General features: G+C 39.5%; 1 protein-coding gene across 2 annotated transcripts in view; it reads right to left on the reverse strand.

Annotated features, from left to right (window-relative positions):
• The window catches only part of CNTNAP5 (contactin associated protein family member 5), an 802,816-nt gene that overhangs the window by 612,501 nt on the left and 168,978 nt on the right, over nt 1-21,337 (reverse strand). For both annotated transcript variants that reach the window (XM_039218226.1, XM_039218225.1), the window contains exon 2: nt 9,526-9,630. In XM_039218226.1, the coding sequence (XP_039074157.1) occupies nt 9,526-9,630 (105 nt within the window). The remainder of the gene's footprint in view (nt 1-9,525; nt 9,631-21,337) is intronic.

Consider the following 21,337-nt stretch of genomic DNA (forward strand, 5'->3'; position numbering starts at 1 on the left):
AAAAGGGTGGATGCTGAGTTCTATTTAATTTGTCAGATCAATACAGTTTAACTCCACTCATCGGCTGTTAAGGCCTGGGGGGCTTTGAGTGGATTATTTAGTCCTCATTTAATGGATATATAATTATTGACTTCCATCCATGAGTAAAGCAATATAAAAGGTTGAGCATTAAGATAAGACACATTCCCTGTTTTTAGGAAGATGGAGAAAAAGTGACTCTCCCAAGATTTTTGAAGGGAAAATGGAAAAGAAGAATCAAAACTCATTTAAACCTGCAGATCTCATTGTGTTGGCATTGCCACTTAAAACATTCCTCTCATGAGCAGCGAGCGTACTTTTTAGCACAGCTTACATTCCACATTTACCTTGGTTTCCTAGAGCAGTTTTGTTCAAAAGACAGTGCCCAGTCTTGGAAGACAGTGTTTGAGTTGAAAGTGTCACTTTTGACTCCATGACTTTGGGCAAGTAATTTCTCTCCTTCTACAGAAATAATATAGTTAAATGTCCACTTTACCAAGAATCAAGGATCAAGATAACATTTGTCTCCTCATAGGTTTTACCACTGTGGTCCCAAAATGGTTAAATCCAAGTGTGTTTCACTGTTACTTCAAGAGCTTCATTTTGGGTTCAGAAAAAGTAACTCTGGCATCAGTCCCACCCTCAATTAGGAAGTTACTCTTTTGACTGGGGGATGAGCAGTATAAGCCACCAAAATGGTAGGAGAGAGGGAGAGAGGGAGAGAGAGAGAGACAGAGACAGAGACAGAGACAGAGACAGAGACAGAGAGGAGAGAGAAGAAATTTAGTCAATTATTCTCTTACTCTGGATCAGATTAGTAGTCTAAAGCCAGTCAAGGTAATTCTACCCCCTCGACTATGAGTGGGTCCAGGAGTGGATATATGACCAAATTATGGCTAATTGAACAGAGAAAACCTGCTGATGATGTGAAAGCTGAGTAGTTGGGCAGGGTTGAGGCCTTGAAGAGTCTCAGAGCTCCACACCATACTTCTCAGCCTTAGGCACATCAGGACCAATTCAGGAGCTTGGAAAAATAGGAGCTCTTTGGTTCCTTTGCCAGACTCTCTGGTGGAGCAGATCTGGAATTGGAATAAGTCTAGACAATCTAGATGTTTTTAAACAAGTTCTGAGGTGATATCCACCCTAAAGCTGCTCTGAGGAATCAAATTTGATGGCTTAAAAGCAAGCCATAAGTGTCCATGATTTCTGTTTCTCAGAAGGCTGTTAAGTCCGGCTGAGATGCGGAGCAGGCATATTAGCTCAAGAAGGATGTCAATGCAGAGGGTGGCACTGATGAACTAAATCCACTAGTTCTGAAGCTCGTCTTCACTGAGGATTTCCTTAGATGTAGGGCTATAAATTTTATTTTTATTCCTTTGTTTTTGAAAAAAAATGTAGAATATAACACAGATACAGGAAAACTGCACAAACCAAATATTTAACTTAAGCTATTACAGGATGAACTATTATGCTTTTCAAAGAGAATAAGTATGGAGGTGCCTGGGTGGCTCAGTCAGTTAAGTGTCCAACATTTGACTTCAGCTCAGGTCATGATCTCACAGAGAATGAGCCCCACCTCGGGCTCAGGGTACAGTGAATAGCCTGCTTAGGATTCTCTCTCTCTTCCTCTCTCTCTGCTCCTCCCTACTTGCTTACTCTCTCAAAATAAATAAATAAAATTGGAAAAAGAAATAAAAGTATGGACACCTCTCAATCTCCATGTGCCTAGTTTCAACCATTTACTATTTTTTCACACTTACTGAGGGTTTTCTTTTTCCAAGCTAGTGAAGTTTCTGTTGTACTCCACACAAAATTACGCTAACAAAGATATCCCAGGGCCAGTTTCAATTGCTCTGAATATTTCTGTGGAAGGGATTAATTAGAAGCAAGTCCTTCGCAAAACAAATGACATGGGTTCTCTTATAAAATCTGGATGTTTAGCAAATGTGTACATTGATTAAAAAATTTAAGTCCAGCGCACATAAGTGATTGCATAGAAGAGTCTAAGTAAGAGAAGTGTAGTGTGAGACATTCAAAAGGGATCCCCAGGGAAGGGACCACCGTGGGGTAAGGAGCACCAAAACTGGAATCCTGGAGAAAGATGAACTACTTTTTTAATATTAATTCCTATTTTCTGGTTTCTTGGAGTTGAATATATGTTATCATTTTCACTCCATATGGTGGATTCAACAATCCTTAGCTCATTTTTTTAATGGCATTTCCACAATGTCTTAAGTGAAAGATTTCTAGATGGATTTTAAGCAAGCGAATTAAGTAGACCCTACCTAACTACTCCAGGTTAGAGCGAGCAAAAGTATCCACCGTACAATATGCTATTCAAATACATCTTATTTCCTCCTGGGTGTGACCTTCATTGCAAATGTGGTGGTAAACTGTCAATCACTAGATAAATATCTGTTATTAATTACCCTGCCCTTAACTGCATTACTGTATTTTTAAGTTAAATGCAGTGAATTGACAAACTGAAGATCTTATCTCTTTGGCAAGTATTAGTGGCATCAAATAGGTGATTACTTGAGCTGGCATTTTACAGAGTGCTACTTAGAAATAATCTCAGCTTGGCATTTCAGAGGAAGTGCCCAGCTATCAGAAGACAAAGTAAAGTGTCAATTGCATGGGTTTATATACCACTTTTGTTGTGCCGAATGTTGATGTTTATAATCTCAGATATTATAAATATTATATTATCAGTGAGAAAAAGTGTTCATAAGATTCCGCCTTGCCCCCTTGACATCACTGTGTTCTGTAGTTGCCCTGGCTGAGTAAAGAGAGGGTAATCACACTGGATTTGTCTGCATTTGAGACAGAGTCCCAAGGCTCCTATTAAATAGCGGCAGATTCTGTACCTCTCAATGATCTATTGCTATTCAAGGCAAAGAAGAGGCCTAGGGCATTGTTTAAATATGTAGGTCAAGGTTAGTTTTGCCCACAGGCCTGTTAGGCCACAGTACAATTTCAGGGGCATTGACAAGGTACAGGTGTCCTTATCTCTTTTTCTCTCTTAATGCCTGAAAATCCAGTCTGCATGGTTAAAATACTAGCAACACCACCTGAAATGCCAAAGTGGCCTAAAAGAGGTGACTCTTATGCCAGCGTCATCTCTATTCATATTAAGATCTGAGATCAATAGGAATGAAGATAGTAGCTAACCTTGGGTAGACAGAATTAAAGTCCATCTCCTACCAATAATTAGCTGTGTATCCTTAGGTCAGTGACTTGACCTCTCTGAGTCCATTTCTTCATCCTTAAAAAATGTGAATGATACCAACTATCTTAGAATATGGACATAATGACAAAGGTAGAGCTTAAATTTCTACTTCCTAGTTTCGAGCAAGGTTTCATAGCCATAATAACAGATAACTTTGATTTCCTCCCGTTCTCCCCTCCACCCACCTCTGAGATGCAGCACTGAAAGAGGTACAGAGGTTAAGGATTGAAGGAGGAGAAGATCCAGGGATATTCTCGAATAGGGCATCCCCAACAACTGGAGTGTGTGAACGCAATTGCTGCTAAAGCACAGGTTTGGAATCTGAAGTTTTGGGGACAGAGGCTGAGAGGCTGCATTTCTAACAAGCTCTCCAGCGCTGCCTCCACTTTCACATAGAGTCCACGCAAGAAGTAGTGAGGAGAGCATCAGCCCACGAAGTAAAGCTCAGGACTTGATGCTGGCCATGCAGGAGGCTAGGGGCGGGAGGCGGGGGGCAGCTAGGACAGGACATAAGAAAGGAAAAGTACTGAAAAGAAGGAAAGAAAGAAACCTTCAAGTGGAGAGGAGGAAACACTGAGAAATCTGTCTTTTTAAACGGCGGAGATGATACCCGTATCACGTCTGGCTCCAGTAATCCAGATGGGAGACTGGCGCTGTCATCTGCAGGCAGGCACGGTAGGCTGCCTGTGACACTGGATCTTCAGGACTGATGCCTGGCTCTCTGGAACAAGTCCCCAGACAGCAGAGATGCTCCTTGCGAGAACCCTGATTCCTGAATTGTCCCGAATCCACTTCTCCGCACGGAAGGACCAGTGGCAACAGATCGAAAACCAATTTACAGAGGCCGTCGTGGACCCTTAGCTGTTCGCAGCCCGTGCTGCCCAACGGGGAAGATAAAAAGCGTGCACGGATTCTGGGCCAAATGGGGGCAAGGGTTTTGAGCCTTTTCATTGGTCCATGAGCCCAGGAAGCCGGAAAAGGCCCTGACATAAAAAATCAGATTCTCCATGGCAACAACATTGTCATGCTAGAAACACACGATCACAATTTACACAGGCGAGCATCTCAAAAATACATCAAATGAGGACGAGGGATTAAAATTTCAGGGAGGAAATGGCACACGGAACGGCTTGCAGAACGGTGGATCGGGAGGGGTATGGGATGGGGAAGGGAAAATAGGACCCTTTCCTCTCGAGGGGCCAGAGTTGTCTGTTTTTATTTGCCTTTTCAGCATATAAAGTAACTTAAAACCTCCCCCTCCTTTAGAGCACTTCCGACTCACACATAGTTCAGCGGCTTCAGGATTCACGCCGCCGGGCCACCAGCTCTGCGCTTCCCGCTGACAGTAAGTGCTTCCCAAAGACCAGCTGCCTTTAAAGCCCGGATCAAAAGCTTTCTTGTCACAAAACAAATCCCATTTGACAAAGTTCTCTCCCTCCTAAGCCACAATTATATAGATTGACATGGTAACCTAAGTTAATGGTGATCTGACCCCCGGTTTGATATAGCTTGTCTTCTTTTTTTAAAGTCATTTGTTCTCTCTCTTCTCTCTCTCTCTCTCTCTCTCTCTCTCTCACATTGTTATCTCTTTGTGTGTGGATAAGAAAGTGGCCGAGGGATGTGTGGAGAGGGAGAACAAAAATTCTACTTGGCAAATCCCTTCCCTAGAAAAGATAACAATAAGAATGCTATTACAGTGGGCATCAGCCACCCAATCTCCCTCCTAGATTTGTGGGGCGCCCAGACTTTGGCTCCCACAGCAGTACCTAAGAGCAAAGGCTGTTTCCAAGAATGCATTTTTTTTTTCTCAGAAACATTAGTTTGTCGCCTCTGACAGAATTCAGGACATTTGCTCCACTCAGGGTGTGAAGATGCTCATTGGCACGCCTTTCCTATGGTCTTTTCAACTCTTGAGTTGATCCCTGCTTCCAACATGGCAAACTAACCAGCAGGGTGTCCTTTCTTCCTGTGTATAGGTCAGAAAAATGCGTACACTTGGGTTCTGAGCACAGATGAGAGGCAAAGTGTTCCTTCATTACCTACGTTGAATGTACGCCGGAGGTTTCTGATTCCCAGTGGAGGCAGCACTTTTAAACGGTGCCTGGGACTTGCAGGCAAGTTCCCTTTTGTGAAATAGCTCAACAGTGAATAGCCAGGACACTGTTGAGCGCACTCAATATGAAGGAGACATAGTTTCATGGAAGTCAAGATTTTTACAACTTGGATTTCATCTTGGGTGAATACCAGGACGTTTCTTGATAAATGGATAGAAGGCTGAATGGGGTAGAGTAGAAGGAATTCATGAAATACTGTGGTAAGTGAATGAATGAATGAAGGAGTGTATTGAACAAATGAACAAATGGAGTGTATTAAGAAAACCTTAACTTGGAAATCAAAAAAGAGTACAGCATGTCTTTTCAAGATCATCCTGGGCAGTCTTTAACAGGACCATTCAATGACTCTTTTGTTCTCTAGGAGAATATACCTGTTGTATAATTTTGTTATTCATTGATTGATTATTACACCTTTGATACTGGGAAGTTACGTTAACTTATAACTAGTTGTCCAACAGAGAAGATATAACCCCCCAATTTTATTATATTGTAAGATATTAAGTAGTTTTGTATCTGCCTAAAAATTTTATTCTAATATTCTTTTTTTTTCTGCTCTGCGCCATGGCACTTTTTATCTATGAAACCAAAATAATAACACTTGTACAGAAGGTAGTAGTGAGGACTGAAGTGATGCACCTTAAAGACCTAGAACAGCACTGGCTCTTAGTAAGTGGCAAGTATATTGCTGATTCGAGATTTAGTCATGTGCTGGTAGGTACCCAATGCCACCATAAACCAGATCATGATGATGTTGAGTAGCAGTTATTTAGCAGATGCCTGGGGACTTGTTGTTTTAAAGGCAGAAATGTAGAAAGGGGTGTTCATCAGACAGAGATATATAATTACCTGTAGGCTGTTTCTGTGGACAGACAGCATATAAGTCTATTTTTAGCAGGAGAAACAGAAGTCACTGCTTTATACTAATATTTCCAATCGAAATTAAAAACTACGGCTTTCTCAACTTTAAACAATTTATATTTAGAAAACTCATATGAAAAAGTCTGTTCTTAATATTAACATTACTTATGTTTTATTATAATATACACTATATTTATATATTATATATATGTATGTGTGCATATATATACTACATATGTATATGTATACATGTATATACACTCTAATATAAGGATGTGTATACATATATATCTAACCTTTTATATATATATATCACCTTTTTCCCTATATATGACTTTGTGTGTATATACATAACCATATGTATATATTTGGCTTTCTATCTATCAACTACATATATGTATCTATAAATGCATATTATTTATATTACATACATAAAAATAATAATATCAATATTATCACTAACAAATATTAGCTACTAATGAAATGCTAATTTAAATTACACATGTAAATTCTTTATTTATGAATAGGACTTGTGCCTATTTTTGCCAACTATGTACCAGGGCTTTAACAGAGTACCTAGCACATGTTTGGTGCTCCATAAATATTAATAGAGGGATTTTTGATTTATGAATTCATTCAACATAGTACTTTGCAAGTCTTACATTTTAGAATCACCTGGAAAGCCTGCATTTATTTACTTTATCAATATCCACCCTTGGATCCCACTCGAGACAATTAATTCAGAATATCTGGACGATGAGCTCAGGCGTTGCTGCTTCTGTAGTGATCTAGTGATTCAAACGCACAGCTCTTGGATGGGAGCCAGGGTGATCAGCACTCTCCATGAGGCTGTGTTGAATTCCCCCTGAGGGCAATGGTTGGACCCAGTGAGAGAACGAAAGGAACGGAAGGCTGCCAGTCTTGGCAGCTGTGCTGGAGGACAAGGCTAATGCATTTAAATTCTCTGAGACTGTCTCTCCCACATGGCTTTCCTGATTTAGATTCCAGTTGGAAGAAGAAAGAGAGGTTAATGTCCTCCTTGCACACACTCATGCTCTCCTTGGGCTCAGGCACCCAGATTTCCCAGTGAGCAGAATAATTATAATGAACCAGAGCAGAGATGTCGGTGCTCTGTCAGCATCATCCACCAGGGGACAAGCTGGCTTGTGCTCAGACTCGCAACTTCCCAGGAAATGGCAGAGGAACTACTAGGCAGTAACAACTTTCTCCCACTTCACTGTTGGGTGAAACTGGGGAGAACTCTGGCTCTGGATGCCCTGCTGGAGACATATTAAAATCTTCCAACCTTCGTTTCTTCTTCCTGAAATAGCAAGTGGACCTCTCTGCTCCAGTCGGGCTCTCTACCCTGCAGTGAGAAGGATTTTTTTAATATGTAAATCTTGCCTCAGTCTGCATGGAGGGTGTCAAGGTAGGCCTTACTGGTCCACTTTACAGATAAGAACTGAAGTCAAAAGCAGATAGGTGACTTACAGATGCTCACAGAGCTTGCAAGTAAGTAAATGCCATGGGCAGCACTTGATCCATGGCCAATTAGTTTCCAATTCTCTTTCTAATATAGCCCTCTTTAACCTGTCTTAGTGAATCAGTCTGCTCACGTGTGGTTACGAGCAAAACTTTGGGTTCAGATGTCTTAGATTTGAACAAAGCATTTCTCCTTCTGAACGGCTTGATTTTAAGCAAGTTATAGAACTTTTCTGAGCCCCAGGAACTCCATCTGAAATTAAAAGGTCATAGCACGCATCTCACAGTATCTTTCTGAAGACTAAATTCCTTAATAGGTGAAATACTTTATAAAATTCTTGGCACAGAGTGTTCAGCAAAAAAGGCAGTGTTAATGCACAATTATTAATATTTTCCAGCAGGGTCTTTGTTGATCATTCCTTTTCCCTTGAGAATGGCATTCTTAAAATCCTTTCTTAACAAAGCCATAGAACTTGCTAACTTAAATTACTGATCCCATTATAACAGAATACCTTTAAATGTAGTATGAAACAAACATCATATACACAAACAAAAATTACAAAGCACTCTCACCATTAATGAAGATTCAGAACTAGAAATTCGAACGTCAACAAGTTAAATCATTCTGCACTTATAAAAATGATATCCTTGGGATGCCTGGGTGGCTCAGTTGGTTAAGCATCTGACTATTCGTTTCAACTTAGGTCATGATCTCATGGTTTGTGAGTTCGAGCCCCACATCAGGCTCCGTGCTGACAGTGTGGAGTCAGCTTGGGATTCTCTCTCTCTCCCTCTCTCTCTCTCTCTCTCTCTGCCCCTTCCCCCCCTCCAATAAATAAATAAATAAATAAACAAACCTAAAACTGATATCCATAGCACAATGAGCAATTAATCTATTCCAGAATGTATAGACGGGCCAACATTGGAAAGGTTACTAATATGGTGAGCCTCATATTACCAATGAGAAGACATAGTCAAAAATAATTAAGATGAACTCTAACATATCACTGTACCTTTTAAAGTTGCACATAATTATTTTTCTCAACTTGAAGAAGTTTGTAATATTCACTAGCTATATAAATATACAAACATGATCAGACGTTAAATAATTTTTAAAAGTGAAAAAATTCAAATACACATTCTAAAAGTCAACATCCAAATCTGAATAAAAATGTATCTATCTAGATATTCAACATTATATTTGTTAAAAGACACGTCACATAAGGGATCAGTTAAGGGTGTCCGCTCTTACTTCCATCACACTTTGTAAAAATACACACCCAACATTTGGCCACAGCTATCTCTAGTTGGTGGGTCTGCCTTGTACTTTCTTATTTACTTACTTTCTTACTTACTTTTCTGTGTTGTATTTTCTTGCTTTTACATAAAAGGACTATATATTTTTAAAATTAGCAACATTTATTTTGTTGTGAAAATTTAAGTTCTTGAAGGAAAAATCTTGGTAGATCTCATGCATGTTTAATATAAACATGCTACAATCATAATACATTTTGGTAGCTATTCATGTTAGAGGCATGAAATATAAAAATAAAGCTTTTTTTTTTTCAAAAACCTTATTTTTACAAAAGACCCTCATGATAATCAGAGAGCAGTATGAGTTGAGGAGGCAAGAACAGCATACTTAGAATATCCATTATGCATTACGAAGCATGGCTTAATTCCACTGTAACCCTCTCTTCCCATTCTTCTTCTAAACACTGCTCTTGGACATGATCCCAGTGAATGGAAGTGCTCCTTTTATTCCATTTCCCCACAGCATGCTTATTCAGCATTTGTCTTGAGAGTTTTAGTCATCTTACTCACCAACTCTTCGGTTGAGTTGAGCTGGGCTGTGAGTACCAGTGAGGTCTGAGGAACTGGAAAAAGCCATTGGAGAAAGCAGGGATGCTAACGGGTCATCACAATTGTCTATAATGATAAGAGAGAAAGAAAGCAAATTGTATTAGCACGAGATAGCCCAAAAAGAGAGGAATCATGTCATTAACCCCATTATTTATTAACTATTGCTCTGAACAAGGGCAGTACCATTTATTTCCATGGGCTATTTCATCCACTCCTCACAATCCTGAAAGACTGGTATAAATTCCTTTCACAGTTAGAGACACTGATGTTTAGAGATGTTAAGTAGTTTGTCCAAGGTCACAACACTAGAAAATGGCATGGCAGGAAATCTCACTGATTTGTCTAACTCATAGGTCTAACTACCATCTGTTTCTTTAATCGACCACTTGAGAAAAGTCTCAAGTTATGGCTATTGAGCTCATTCTAGAAGGAGGAAGACTATTGAAGAGGGGATACAATTGTTTACCTACTTTCCCATCTTCAGTCCCTAAGGGATCCTGCCATAGTTGTATCCATAGTTGTATCTAGACAGAATGATTAAAAATGTCTCACTCCCGGTTGTGTGAAAACCTTTGGTAAGTGAATGGCTAATTCTAACAATTCATTGCATAAAGTAAGGGAGAATAGTCCCCAATCTTGTACAATCTTGAATCTGATATTCACTTCAATAACAGCTCTTCCAGCGTTCCCTAATGTGACAGGTATGCTTTCTAAGGCTTCTTTGATGCTACCAAATGTAGAATAGGGTGGGGACTTGGGCAGTGATATGATCTTGACAATATAGATATGTCCCTCCAGATTAACCATGTGATCTCATGCAGAGAATTCTGCTCTTCACGTACCAAACTGTCATGAAAATGTTCTGTAGTCATTCATTTCTTTTCATCTTACACTAAGTGGTACACTCTTGGTGGGACTTTACAAATAATCTGATACATAATAGGCCTTCAATAAAGGTTTGTTGAAAGAAATGGATGGTGAAGGAAGGGTGGGAGGAAAGAAAAGAGGGAAGAAGGGAAGGAGGGAGAGAGGAAGGAAGGGAGGGAGGGAGGAATCAATTAGTTCACACAACAGCACCAACATGATTTTCCAATTTTTCATGTTGTACGCAGTTGATTTTGCAGGACGTTGCAAAGTGATACCATGAAATGTAGACATACCTCATTCAAACATGATTTTACATCTTTCAGATTAAAGGTAAACTTCATGTAGTAAGGGCTTTTGAGAAAAGCTGATTTTTCTTAATGTACATTGGATACGGGGTTGGTTGTTTATCCAGAAAATTCTTAGAGAGGACTATTTCCTCTAACCACAGGAAAATTAATGAGAAACATAACGATTAAATTTTTGTTTGTTAAATGTGTTAAAAAAATCAACTGGCTAAGTGTATTTTGAGTTTTTTCTCCCCAAACACAAATGTTCAAAAAATATTTTGAGGTATTTGACTAACAGAAAAGAGAGCCCGATCCTCACTAAAGAGAAATGACATAAAAATCACCACAAGGACACCTCTGCAGTTATGGTCATTCTGCAAATAGAAATAAGAGCTCATGGCTGCTATATTCCAGGCATAACATGCAGGTGAGCGGAGGTGCATATACACTTCCAGTGCATTATAATGGAAATGCAGATTGGTTATACTATTCATATATTAGGAGATATTTTGAATATAATGCAAATCTCACATTCGCTCATGCCTATTTCATCATCAGGAAACTCTAGGTGAATAAAGAAAACTGAACTCTGGGGAACTGGACCCACAGAAATACACCATACCTGTACACACAACCGCGTCAAAGACCAGACAATATCAGACTTCACACCTATGCCGTAAACCACACCTGTGTGCATCTGTAGTTACAACCATCCTCCAATTTCAGATAGCACTCCTGCCACTACTCTCTAATAGCTCACAACCCTTCTGACACCCACTTCCACAAGCAAATCGAAGATTATTTAAAGATAAAGTGCCATGTTTATTATAGCATTTACGTGTTCCTTAAACGTATGACATCTATGAAACTGCATTACCATTTTTATTGGGTTCTTAGGATTTTTGTTAATATGTCACCAATGACATACTTGAGCTTTTACCCCTCACCCAATGTTTCCCCTAAATAGAAATAGAATTGACCTAATCATTGTAATTTAATTCAGTCCAATAAATAGTTAAAAAGATGTACTTTATGCTTGACCTTGGATAGGCACTAGGGATTGAGTGGTGTAAAACTGAGTCTTAGATCTCAAGTATCTCAGAGACTATTGAGAAAGAAGGGAAGGAAGGAAGGAAGGAATGAAAGAATGAAGGAAAGAAGGAAAGAAAAGAGAAGGAAGATAGGAAAGGAAGGAGGGGGAGAAGGAAGGAAGGAAGGAAGGAAGGAAGGAAGGAAGGAAGGAAGAAAAGAAGGAAGAACAAAAGAAAGAAAGGACAAAAGAAAGAAAGAAACAATAAAACTTAGGAGAAAGTTTAGGAGAATTTTACCCAAGGTTACACTCAACCCAGTAAAATGGGGACCCGACTACGTAGACACCCACACGAGTGACCTACTGCATCTCCTCCAGCCCTATGCAGTCTCCCCTTTCACAGGGTACTGGCCTCAGGGAGAAGTTTGCTTCCAGAGCCCATTGGCCTCGTGACAACAGCTGCCATTTCCACTGGCCATTTCCTCTTCTGAACTGTACCTTCCTTGTATCTCAGGTGTGGGGTCAGTGTTTCCACTTTGGAAATTAGTAAGCCCATCAAAAACAATCTGTGCCCAAAAACAATCTATCTGTGCCGAAGGATAGGTTCAGAGGAGTCTTCTGGAATCTTCTTGTTGTAGACCCTGTGCATTGCAATAGTGGCTTTTCACGAACATGGCTGAACTTTTGTTCTACTCTTAAAAGTGATAATAATGGGAAAATTTCAGATCAGAAAGGAAGAGAGACCTCATCTCCCCAGCCAATATGTAGTTCCCTCTGTCTTCTCTATGTCACCTAAATTGATAATAGACCAGGCCTCTAATCAAATTAACCCTGGCCATTGGGAATTAAGAATTTGTCCACATAACCATTCTGAATCCAAAAGTGTGTATTTTTTTTAGACAGGTGTCTTATTCTTACAACAGAAGAGAATGATCTAGCATAAATGAGAACAATTCATACATGTTTTAATTCATGATTTGGGACAGTAGGCCATATCAGGAAGGCTAGAGCTAGAAGTTCCTCACTCTACATTGGTTCCTTCTCTTGCCTTGGTGACACCAAGTAATATATTAAAATGCACAGAGCAGGATCCCCGTTGTCTGCAAAATCAAGAGAGTCTTCTCTGATATTTCTAGACACAGAATCATTTTAAAACAGAATGAGAAAAAATAGGAAGAAGTCCCCTTTAAAGGATAAAACAGAAGGGAAACAGGAAGCACTATATGAATTGCTTGTAATACCTGCTATCATGGAGAACAACCATTTCAACAATTTTATGTCTGGGATCTTGTCTCTACGTCACATCACCTGCTCAAGAACTGGTGTCCCCAGAAGCTCCTTTGCCCTGGAGGTTTACAAAAGGCCAGATAAGAAGGAGAATATGAAGCAGAGGGGAAGCGAAATGGTGAAGGGTCACTAGAGAGTGAGGACACCTTGCATGGGGCAGTCCTCCCCTCTGTGGATTGGCAGCCTTGCGGGGACTGGGCCAACCTCACACCAAACACATGGCTGGGAAAGGAAGAAACAAAGCACCATCTGCTCCACCATTCCTGTGGGCGTTCAATAAGCAAGCCTGTGTTGTCATTACATTTAAGACACCACTCGCGTCGCAGTCTTCTGACAGTGCATCTGCACAGCACTCAATCCAGCAGTCGGTTCCTACAAAAGTGCGCTGGCTGCTTATCTGTATTTACAAAAGGAAAATGGAAAGGGTGAAGGAATTCAGGTGGGGAGAAAGACATTTGATGTTTGCGGAAAACATAATGAGGGACAGAAGTCAAGCTTTCAAGGGGACACACAACCTGAGACGGACCGTCATGACTTTACCAGAAAATCATTTCCCACGCTTTACGGGTGCATTGGCATAGTAGAAGAGTTTCAAAATACACTGTCGATAGGGCTCGTCTTTAAAAGATTTGTTGCAAACGGGGGATCAAACTAAAAGGCCATTTAAAAATGCAAACCCATACTCAAGTGTGATTTATTAAGTCTCCCTTTTTCCTCAACAAATAACTTTATTGCCATCTTTAATATTTTCCTTTATAATATAAATGCTACTTCTTACCCTGTCTCATGCCCATGCAGATAAAAATCCAAGCCTATGGGTATGATGGAAAGTAACTCAGCTCTTTCCACTCAGTAACTGTGGAACAGCCCCATTGTTATTTGCAAATGACTTTGCCCTACTTTCATAGGCTAAAAGGATGCCGAAACCCAGAGACCCTCTGATGTTGTAAAATTCAAGCCCCTCACTTTACAATTGAGGACCTGAAGCTTAGAGTCTGCTCAGGATTGTTCAGCTCATTGATGGACTGATTAGCCTGGACCAAAACTCAAGTTTCCTCACTCCCAGATGGTGACCGCTAGGTCAGGGTTCCCTGCCACCTTTGCATTAGCCCGATAACCTTTGGTTATATTATTTTCCATAACATTTGTTTTAGTGAATAACTTTCATTGTGCAAAAGGAAGGGCTTAATGGCCACCTCCTGGAAAACAGAAAAACATTAAAGAGCCTATAATTTTCAAAAGAGTGTTAATTTCTTTCCTATTTCCCTTGCCTTCTTATTTCTTCCTTCAACATGAAAAAGTAAAGAAAACATAGAGAGCCTGCGTGGCTAGGTCAGTTAAGCATCTGACTCTTGTTTTCAGCCCAGGTCATGATCTCAGGTTCATGAGATCTAGCCCCACATTGAGTGCTGAACATGGAGCCTGCTTAAGATTCTCTCCTTCCCATTCTCTCTCTGGCTTTCCCTCAATCCCCATCCATTCTCTCTGTCTCTCTGTCTCTCTCTCTCTTTCCAAGAAAAAAAAAGGTAAGAAAACATCAAAGGAAGGATTAAATAAAATAAGAAGAAGGGTGCCCGGGTGGCTCAGTCAATTAAGTGTCCAACTCCTGATTTTGATTTGGGTCATGATCTCACAGTTCTTGAGTTCCAGCCCTGCATTGTGCATTGGCTCTGCTCACTCGCGCTCTCTCTCTCTCTCTCCCCTGTCTCTCACTCCCTCACTCTCATATAAATAAACTTTAAAATAATTAAAAAATAAAAAAGTAAGAAGGGAAAAAAGAAAAGTGACTTGTTTCCTTATGGATATTTTGTGGATCCTTGAGTCAAGGATTTTATTTGATATTTTCAGTCTGAAGAAGTGGGAGTAATTTGTTCCTCAATATATATGTGCAGTTATATACTAAAGGTCTTCTCTCAAATTAATTAAAAGGTAAAAGCACGAATAAGAATTGGGTATATATGATATTTACATACATCTTTAGAAATTATCATTGACTCTTCAAGATGATTCTACTTTAAGTAACGCTTTTTGTTGCAAACATATATTTTTATTCATTATTATTAAAATACCAATAGAGTAACAGATGGCCCGAAGTTAAATTGTGAGTATCATCTTGATTACCATGGTAAATTGTCTGTATATGGGGATTTGGAGCTTAAAAGATTCACTTGTATTTATAGGTGATATAAAATTCCTCTTAGCATTGCACACTTAATGGGCTACTTTGTTTAAAAGACATAAAGCATGCATTTTGTATCGTGCCTACAACAGTGCTTAGAAGTGACAACTCATGCTTTTAACTTCATTTATTTCTCCCCTGGTTGCCTATCATTTCACTTAGTAAACAACAAAAATAACTACTCTAATATTGTTCTGGAATCTGACCCCATCCCCATTTTCCACCATGAAATCCTAAAAGATAAATGAGTTCATAATGACCAGTCCAAAAAACATGTCTCTCTAGAATGAGTCATGAAAAGAAGGTTAAACCTTCTCTGTCCTGACATCCATTTCCAACTTAATGCAGTGTCCGCCTTTTGATTGCCTGCTGAACATACATCATTGTGCTCTTTGCTGTAGGAAGACACAAATTAAAGTCAAAGACACAGATATAGAGCTCAGGAAATCAAGCATCTACTTTGGGTTGGAAGAGAATCCATATGTTTTTTTTTGTTTTGTTTTAAAGAAGCTCCTTATGTTTGTGAACGATTCCATGCAAAAGACCTTTGACTTAGCCTCCGGGAATCCTGGGCTCTTTCATCTTCACTGTGAGCATGCTCTCATTTTACCTTTCTGTATTTCAGATTCCTCAACTGTAAGTGGCAGGGGTTATTGTCCATTTGATCACATAACAAGCTTTCACTGAGCACATTCTAGACATCAAGAGTTTCTGTCAGGCTTTAAAGACAGTTGAAGCAATTATAAAGCACTCAGACATGGTGGAGATGGATACATCACTCGCCGCCCAGCAATAGTGCTTGATGATAGACGGGGCACAGCAGGCTGAAAGAAGCTAGTCCTGGCTAGGAATGAACAAGAGGGTTCTGGGACATTTTCCCAGCTTTAAAAACAACTCTACTCAAGACTTTAGGTAAGGTTTGACTTGGAGGTACTGTCCTTCACTTACAAGTGGCTTGCTAGGACTCCATCATAGTCAAACGAAGTAAGTAGAACAATAGGGCAGCAGTGGCAGCCATCACTCCCTGAGTGCCTCTGCGGCAGCTGTCTGACTGGATTGTCAGCACTCACTGCAGCCCAGCCAGAGAGAAACCATCATTTGCATTGTAAGGATGAGGAGGCGACACAAGTTTTAGTCTATTTCACACTCTAGTCAATGTCTATCCTGGGCTTTGAACCAAGGGCAGTGTGGCTCTTTGCATATTGTCTGTCTGAAAATTGGCTTGCAATTCCTAAAATGACAGCAGGAATACCCCTCAGACTGGCAATGGGGAGTCTTCCATTTGACAGTCTTGTGTGAGGTTGGCTGTTCTTGGATTTTCAAGAACATCCCCATATGGATGTCCCATAATTAGCCCAGACTCAAAATATGCCTCAAATATGCTTTTTTAGGTCGCTTTCCTCTTATATTACTCCTTTTCCTCCCATACTGCCACTGATGGCTGAGGATGATGATGATTCTCAGGTTAGGAATATTGGGTTTATCCCTCTTTAATTTTTCTATTTTAACCTTAAATATAATTTATCAATGACTTAATGTAACTGAAAATGTTTCCTAAGTCCCTCGTGTGTACGGTCTATGATATATGTATGTACTAACCGAGGACCACTGTAAGCCATAGGAAACATCTTCTTGACCGAGGATATTATTTTATTCTACCATCTAGTGTCTGGGACTACGTCTGTGTTCAATAATATCTGTTGATTAAGCCAGTTGAAAGAAAGATCTCTCCCTTGTCCTCCACTTGATCCTATTTTGGGTTTTATGAACACTGTGCTACAATTATTGCAACCACTTCCTAGGTTATGTCTTGTGTCCATCAACACGCAGTCACCATTTCTAAACCTGTCTTCAACATGTTTCACTCACCAAGCCCTACGAGGGATGCCAGCCTTAAGTCTGGCTTCCAGAGGTGGCAGAATGAAGATGAAAGAACAAAGAGAGAGTTGTTAGCACATAAGAGGTTTCAGCTGAACATAAGGGTCCCAGTGCCACTGATGGGGTCACAGGCTGGTCAAAAGAATCAGAAACTGAGGTCCAATCAGCAAAGTCAGGAGTAAGAACCTAAGAACCATGGCCACCAAAAACATCACTGGTGGTATCTAAATTTGAATATGCTAAAGTTATTGAACCTATAGGATTATGAATGTTCCTTCATCAAGGAGCTGGATTAACTAGAAGGCATGAAATCTTTGTTGGGTAGAAAAAGTAAGATTCATAGATAAAAAGGATTGGAGATTTCTGTAATATGAGAAGCTGAGTGGTGACGAGATTATTTTGGAGGGTTTTAGAAGCAAATCATAAAGAAAAGCCAGTCTTTGAAAAAATAAAAATTTACCTATTTTTTTTTATTTCTAAATCCAACATTGTTTCCATCTACCCCTGTTCCCTTCTTCCCATCCCCACCTGTCAATGCTCTACACAGAACACACCTATCAACCTTACATACAACACACACACAAAACACACACACGTCATTGCAAAGTACTGAGTCAATCAGATTTGGAATTTATTAGGTTTTTAAGTAAGGCTAACAACTGAATGAATGGGATATATAGAATGAAGAAGATTTGGAAAATGGGAAAAATAAGATCACGGGTTTAAAAACTAAAAGTACAGATGATGACTTCTTTCTTTTAAAAGTGCATTGGTGAAGGATTATGTATGGAATATTAACATGAAAGACTGGAGACATCTGAAGAATTATAAAGATAATGTTTTGGACAATTCAGTGTTCATCAGAGCTGAGACTGTCTTTTCTAGAGCTGTATCTTTTTCAGTAGCTATCTATTCTTTTTTTGAATACAACGAAGCTAAGCTTCCAATAGCTACTCAGGATCCTGCATTGAGTAGTTCTAAATTACAATGGAAATTCTAGTTACTCTGGAAACCATGATTTTAAAGTGCAGATCAATCAATCCATAGACCTTTGTAAAACCCTCTTCATCTTTAATGGGTACAGGCACAGAGTTTCTAAAGGAAACACTAACATCTCTGTGTGTCATCAATCTGCTCATTGGAATTGAGGGAAAATGCCTGATTAAAAAGATAGGCTTGTGTTGGACACTGGCCAGCTGGCTGACAGCACAACCCAATGAGGTCAACACCAACCATTTATGAGTGGATGGGATAAACATGTACTGATAATGTGAACAAATATTGATCTTTATTGATCTTCGTAGATGAGAAAATAATGACGTCCCAGAGACAGAAGCAGTAGTCTTTCAAGATCATAATGTGGCTTTGTGTGTGTGTGTGTGTGTGTGTGTGTGTGTGTGTGTTCTTTCTGGACCAGTTGGAGACTGTAGTATATTTGGAAAGAGCCCAGACATTGGATTCCAGCCCAGTCTGAATTCAGATCCTGACTCCACAGCTTACTAATTATATGTCCTTTGGGATGTTATTTAATCTCAGTTTTCTCTATGTATAATGGGGATAATAAGTACACATAAGCTTGTTATGAGAACAAAAAGAGACAATTCATGTAAAATATTTAACCCAGTGGTTGGCACGCAACTAGATACATGTTAGTTCCCTTCATTTGCCATCATTCTTTTTTCTTTAGATTCAAACTCTTCATCTCCAGTTTCAGTCACTGCATTTGAAAAATGACATTTCTTGTATGCTTTATTATATATTTTAGACTTTTTCCACACAGATGGTTTTAACACTGTTTCTTTATCAGCATTTCAGGGATCTTAGGATCATTCTGTACCAAGAGCTATTTTGTTCATGCATTACTTTTGCTCCAAGACCAAACACGGCACACTTTCTAAGTTTTACCACTTTTTTTTCTTGTGTTCAATAACATTTCTTAAGCATAATGTGCCAGGCCAGGCATCATGCTGTCTGTTCCATTTTACTGGTGAGTCTTAAGAAGAAGATGAAGGACAGCTTATATATGACATGGCAATGAATAAGGCTGTAGAAAATACTTGGATTTCTTTCTAGTCCTTATATTTGATTTACTTTAAAAAATTGACATATTTTATTTATTTTTTATTTTTTTAAAAAAAATTTTTAATGTTTTATTTATTTCTAGGACAGAGAGAGAGACAGCGTGAGCAGGGGAGGGTCAGAGAGAGAGGGAGTCACAGACTGAAGCAGGCTTCAGGCTCTGAGCTGGCAGTCAGCACAGAGCCCGACGCAGGGCTCGAACCCACGAACCGCGAGATCATGACCTAAGCGAAAGTCGGATGCTTAACTGACTAAGCCACCCAGGCGCCCCAAAAAATTGACATATTTTAAAAAATAGGGACTGCTCTGTTTGTGTTTTTAGGTCATAAGATTGAATGCTAAGAAACACTGCTGTGGGCCAGAGAGTCTCACCAATTTGTGTTTTGAAAAGTCTGTTCTGGTTGTGGCATAGAGAATGGAGCATGTTTGTGTGTGCATGCCCAGGGTAAGAACGGGGGAAAGGAGTGAGTGTCAAAGACAGAACCTACCCAGGCCTATGGAAATAGTAAAGAAGAGGTAATAAGAACCTGATCTTAAACAATGGTGATTGGAATGGAGAAAAGGTAAGGGAATTGATGTATATTATATTTAAAAAATCATCATTGTTTGGTGAATTAAAATGGAGGAAGAATAAAGGATAATGTAAAGATTTTGTTATTCTATTTTGTTATTCTAGAGACGTGTGAGCTCACAAATCAGTTCCTAAAATTAACAAATTTAAATCAAGCAAAACAGAGACAAATGGCAACATTAAAATGATTTCCAAAGTAGAGTTAATACTCCTCATCTTCCCTTTAGATAAATATAATAAATACTGTCAGATATATATGAATACATATGAATATATACATATGAATATATATCTCAAATGGCAAGTCATATAATGTTATAAAGTGATACATTCTTAATTGTCCAAAGAGAGAAATGAGCAGTGAGTACTGTATTAGGTAAAAAAAAAAAAAAAAAAAAAATCACATTGACCTGAGGCAGATAGTTGTCACATGCTTTCAGAATAAAATTCTAGCTCCTTGTTTCTCTATATCCATTCATAATCAGATTGTTGGTTATTTTCTCTCCTGGCACTCCTTATTTCTCAGTCTGTGCTCAGAATTGCCAATTCCTTGACAGCTTTCTGGACATGCTGTGTCACATCTCTGTGCCCTTCCATATTTGAGTATGTCCTGTATGTCCTCCACATTACCTTCTTTTCCCCACCCATCAAATCCTGTTCCCTGCATAGGATGCATGTTCCCCGAAGCATACCTTGATCTCATCAAATAGAGAGAAATGCTTCTTCCTGTGGGGGTCTTTTGTGCCTCACATTCCACTTCTGTAGGAAGGAGCTCACTAGGGTTTTTGTTTTGATGATATTGTTGCACATGAGGCATCAAGCTCTTTGAGAGCTGGGACCATGTCTTACTTCCTATCTTCATTGCCTTTCACAGTGATGATCACAGATCAGTTGCTCAATAATTATTTGTTAAGTAGAATTTTAGATACGGGGAGGCCAGTCTTAAATTCAGGTTAAAAATCTGAGTAGGAACTAGACATATTTCTAAAATGGGAAGCATCTGGGCAACAGTAAAGACTTTGTCTAAGTCACATAAAGGAGTGAAATAAAAACCTATTAATTGAAGATAATTTTTTTTAAATGTTTTACTTATTTCTAGGAGAGAGAGAGAGAGAGAGAGAGAGACAGCGTGAGCAGAGGAGGGTCAGAGAGAGAGAGAGTCACAGACTGAAGCAGGCTCCAGGCTCTGAGCTGGCAGTCAGCACAGAGCCCGATGCGGGGCCCGAACCCACGAACCACGAGATCATGACCTAAGCGAAAGTCGGACGCTTAACCGACTAAGCCACCCAGGCGCCCCAATTGAAGATAATTTTGATGAGATCATCATTACTATTTTTATATGTGTGTGATTTCCAAATACCTTCTTTATTGGATCTTTGGGGGGACATGTCTCAGGCAAGTAGGACAGCCATAATGGTGATCATCTAACAGGTGAGTATAGTTATCAATGACACCCAAGTATTAGCTATTCTCCCCAAAGTACTTATTCTAGCCTCAAGCACCTCCCTGACTCCCATTCTACAGGCAAAGAAAGCAACTTTCAGGGAACAGGAAATACAGAGAAGAGCCTAACTGTGTGAATCCAATGGGTGTTC

Source organism: Hyaena hyaena, unplaced genomic scaffold (genome assembly GCF_003009895.1).
Source record: "Hyaena hyaena isolate Hyena2069 unplaced genomic scaffold, ASM300989v1 scaffold_747, whole genome shotgun sequence".
NCBI classification, from domain to species: Eukaryota; Metazoa; Chordata; class Mammalia; order Carnivora; family Hyaenidae; genus Hyaena; species Hyaena hyaena.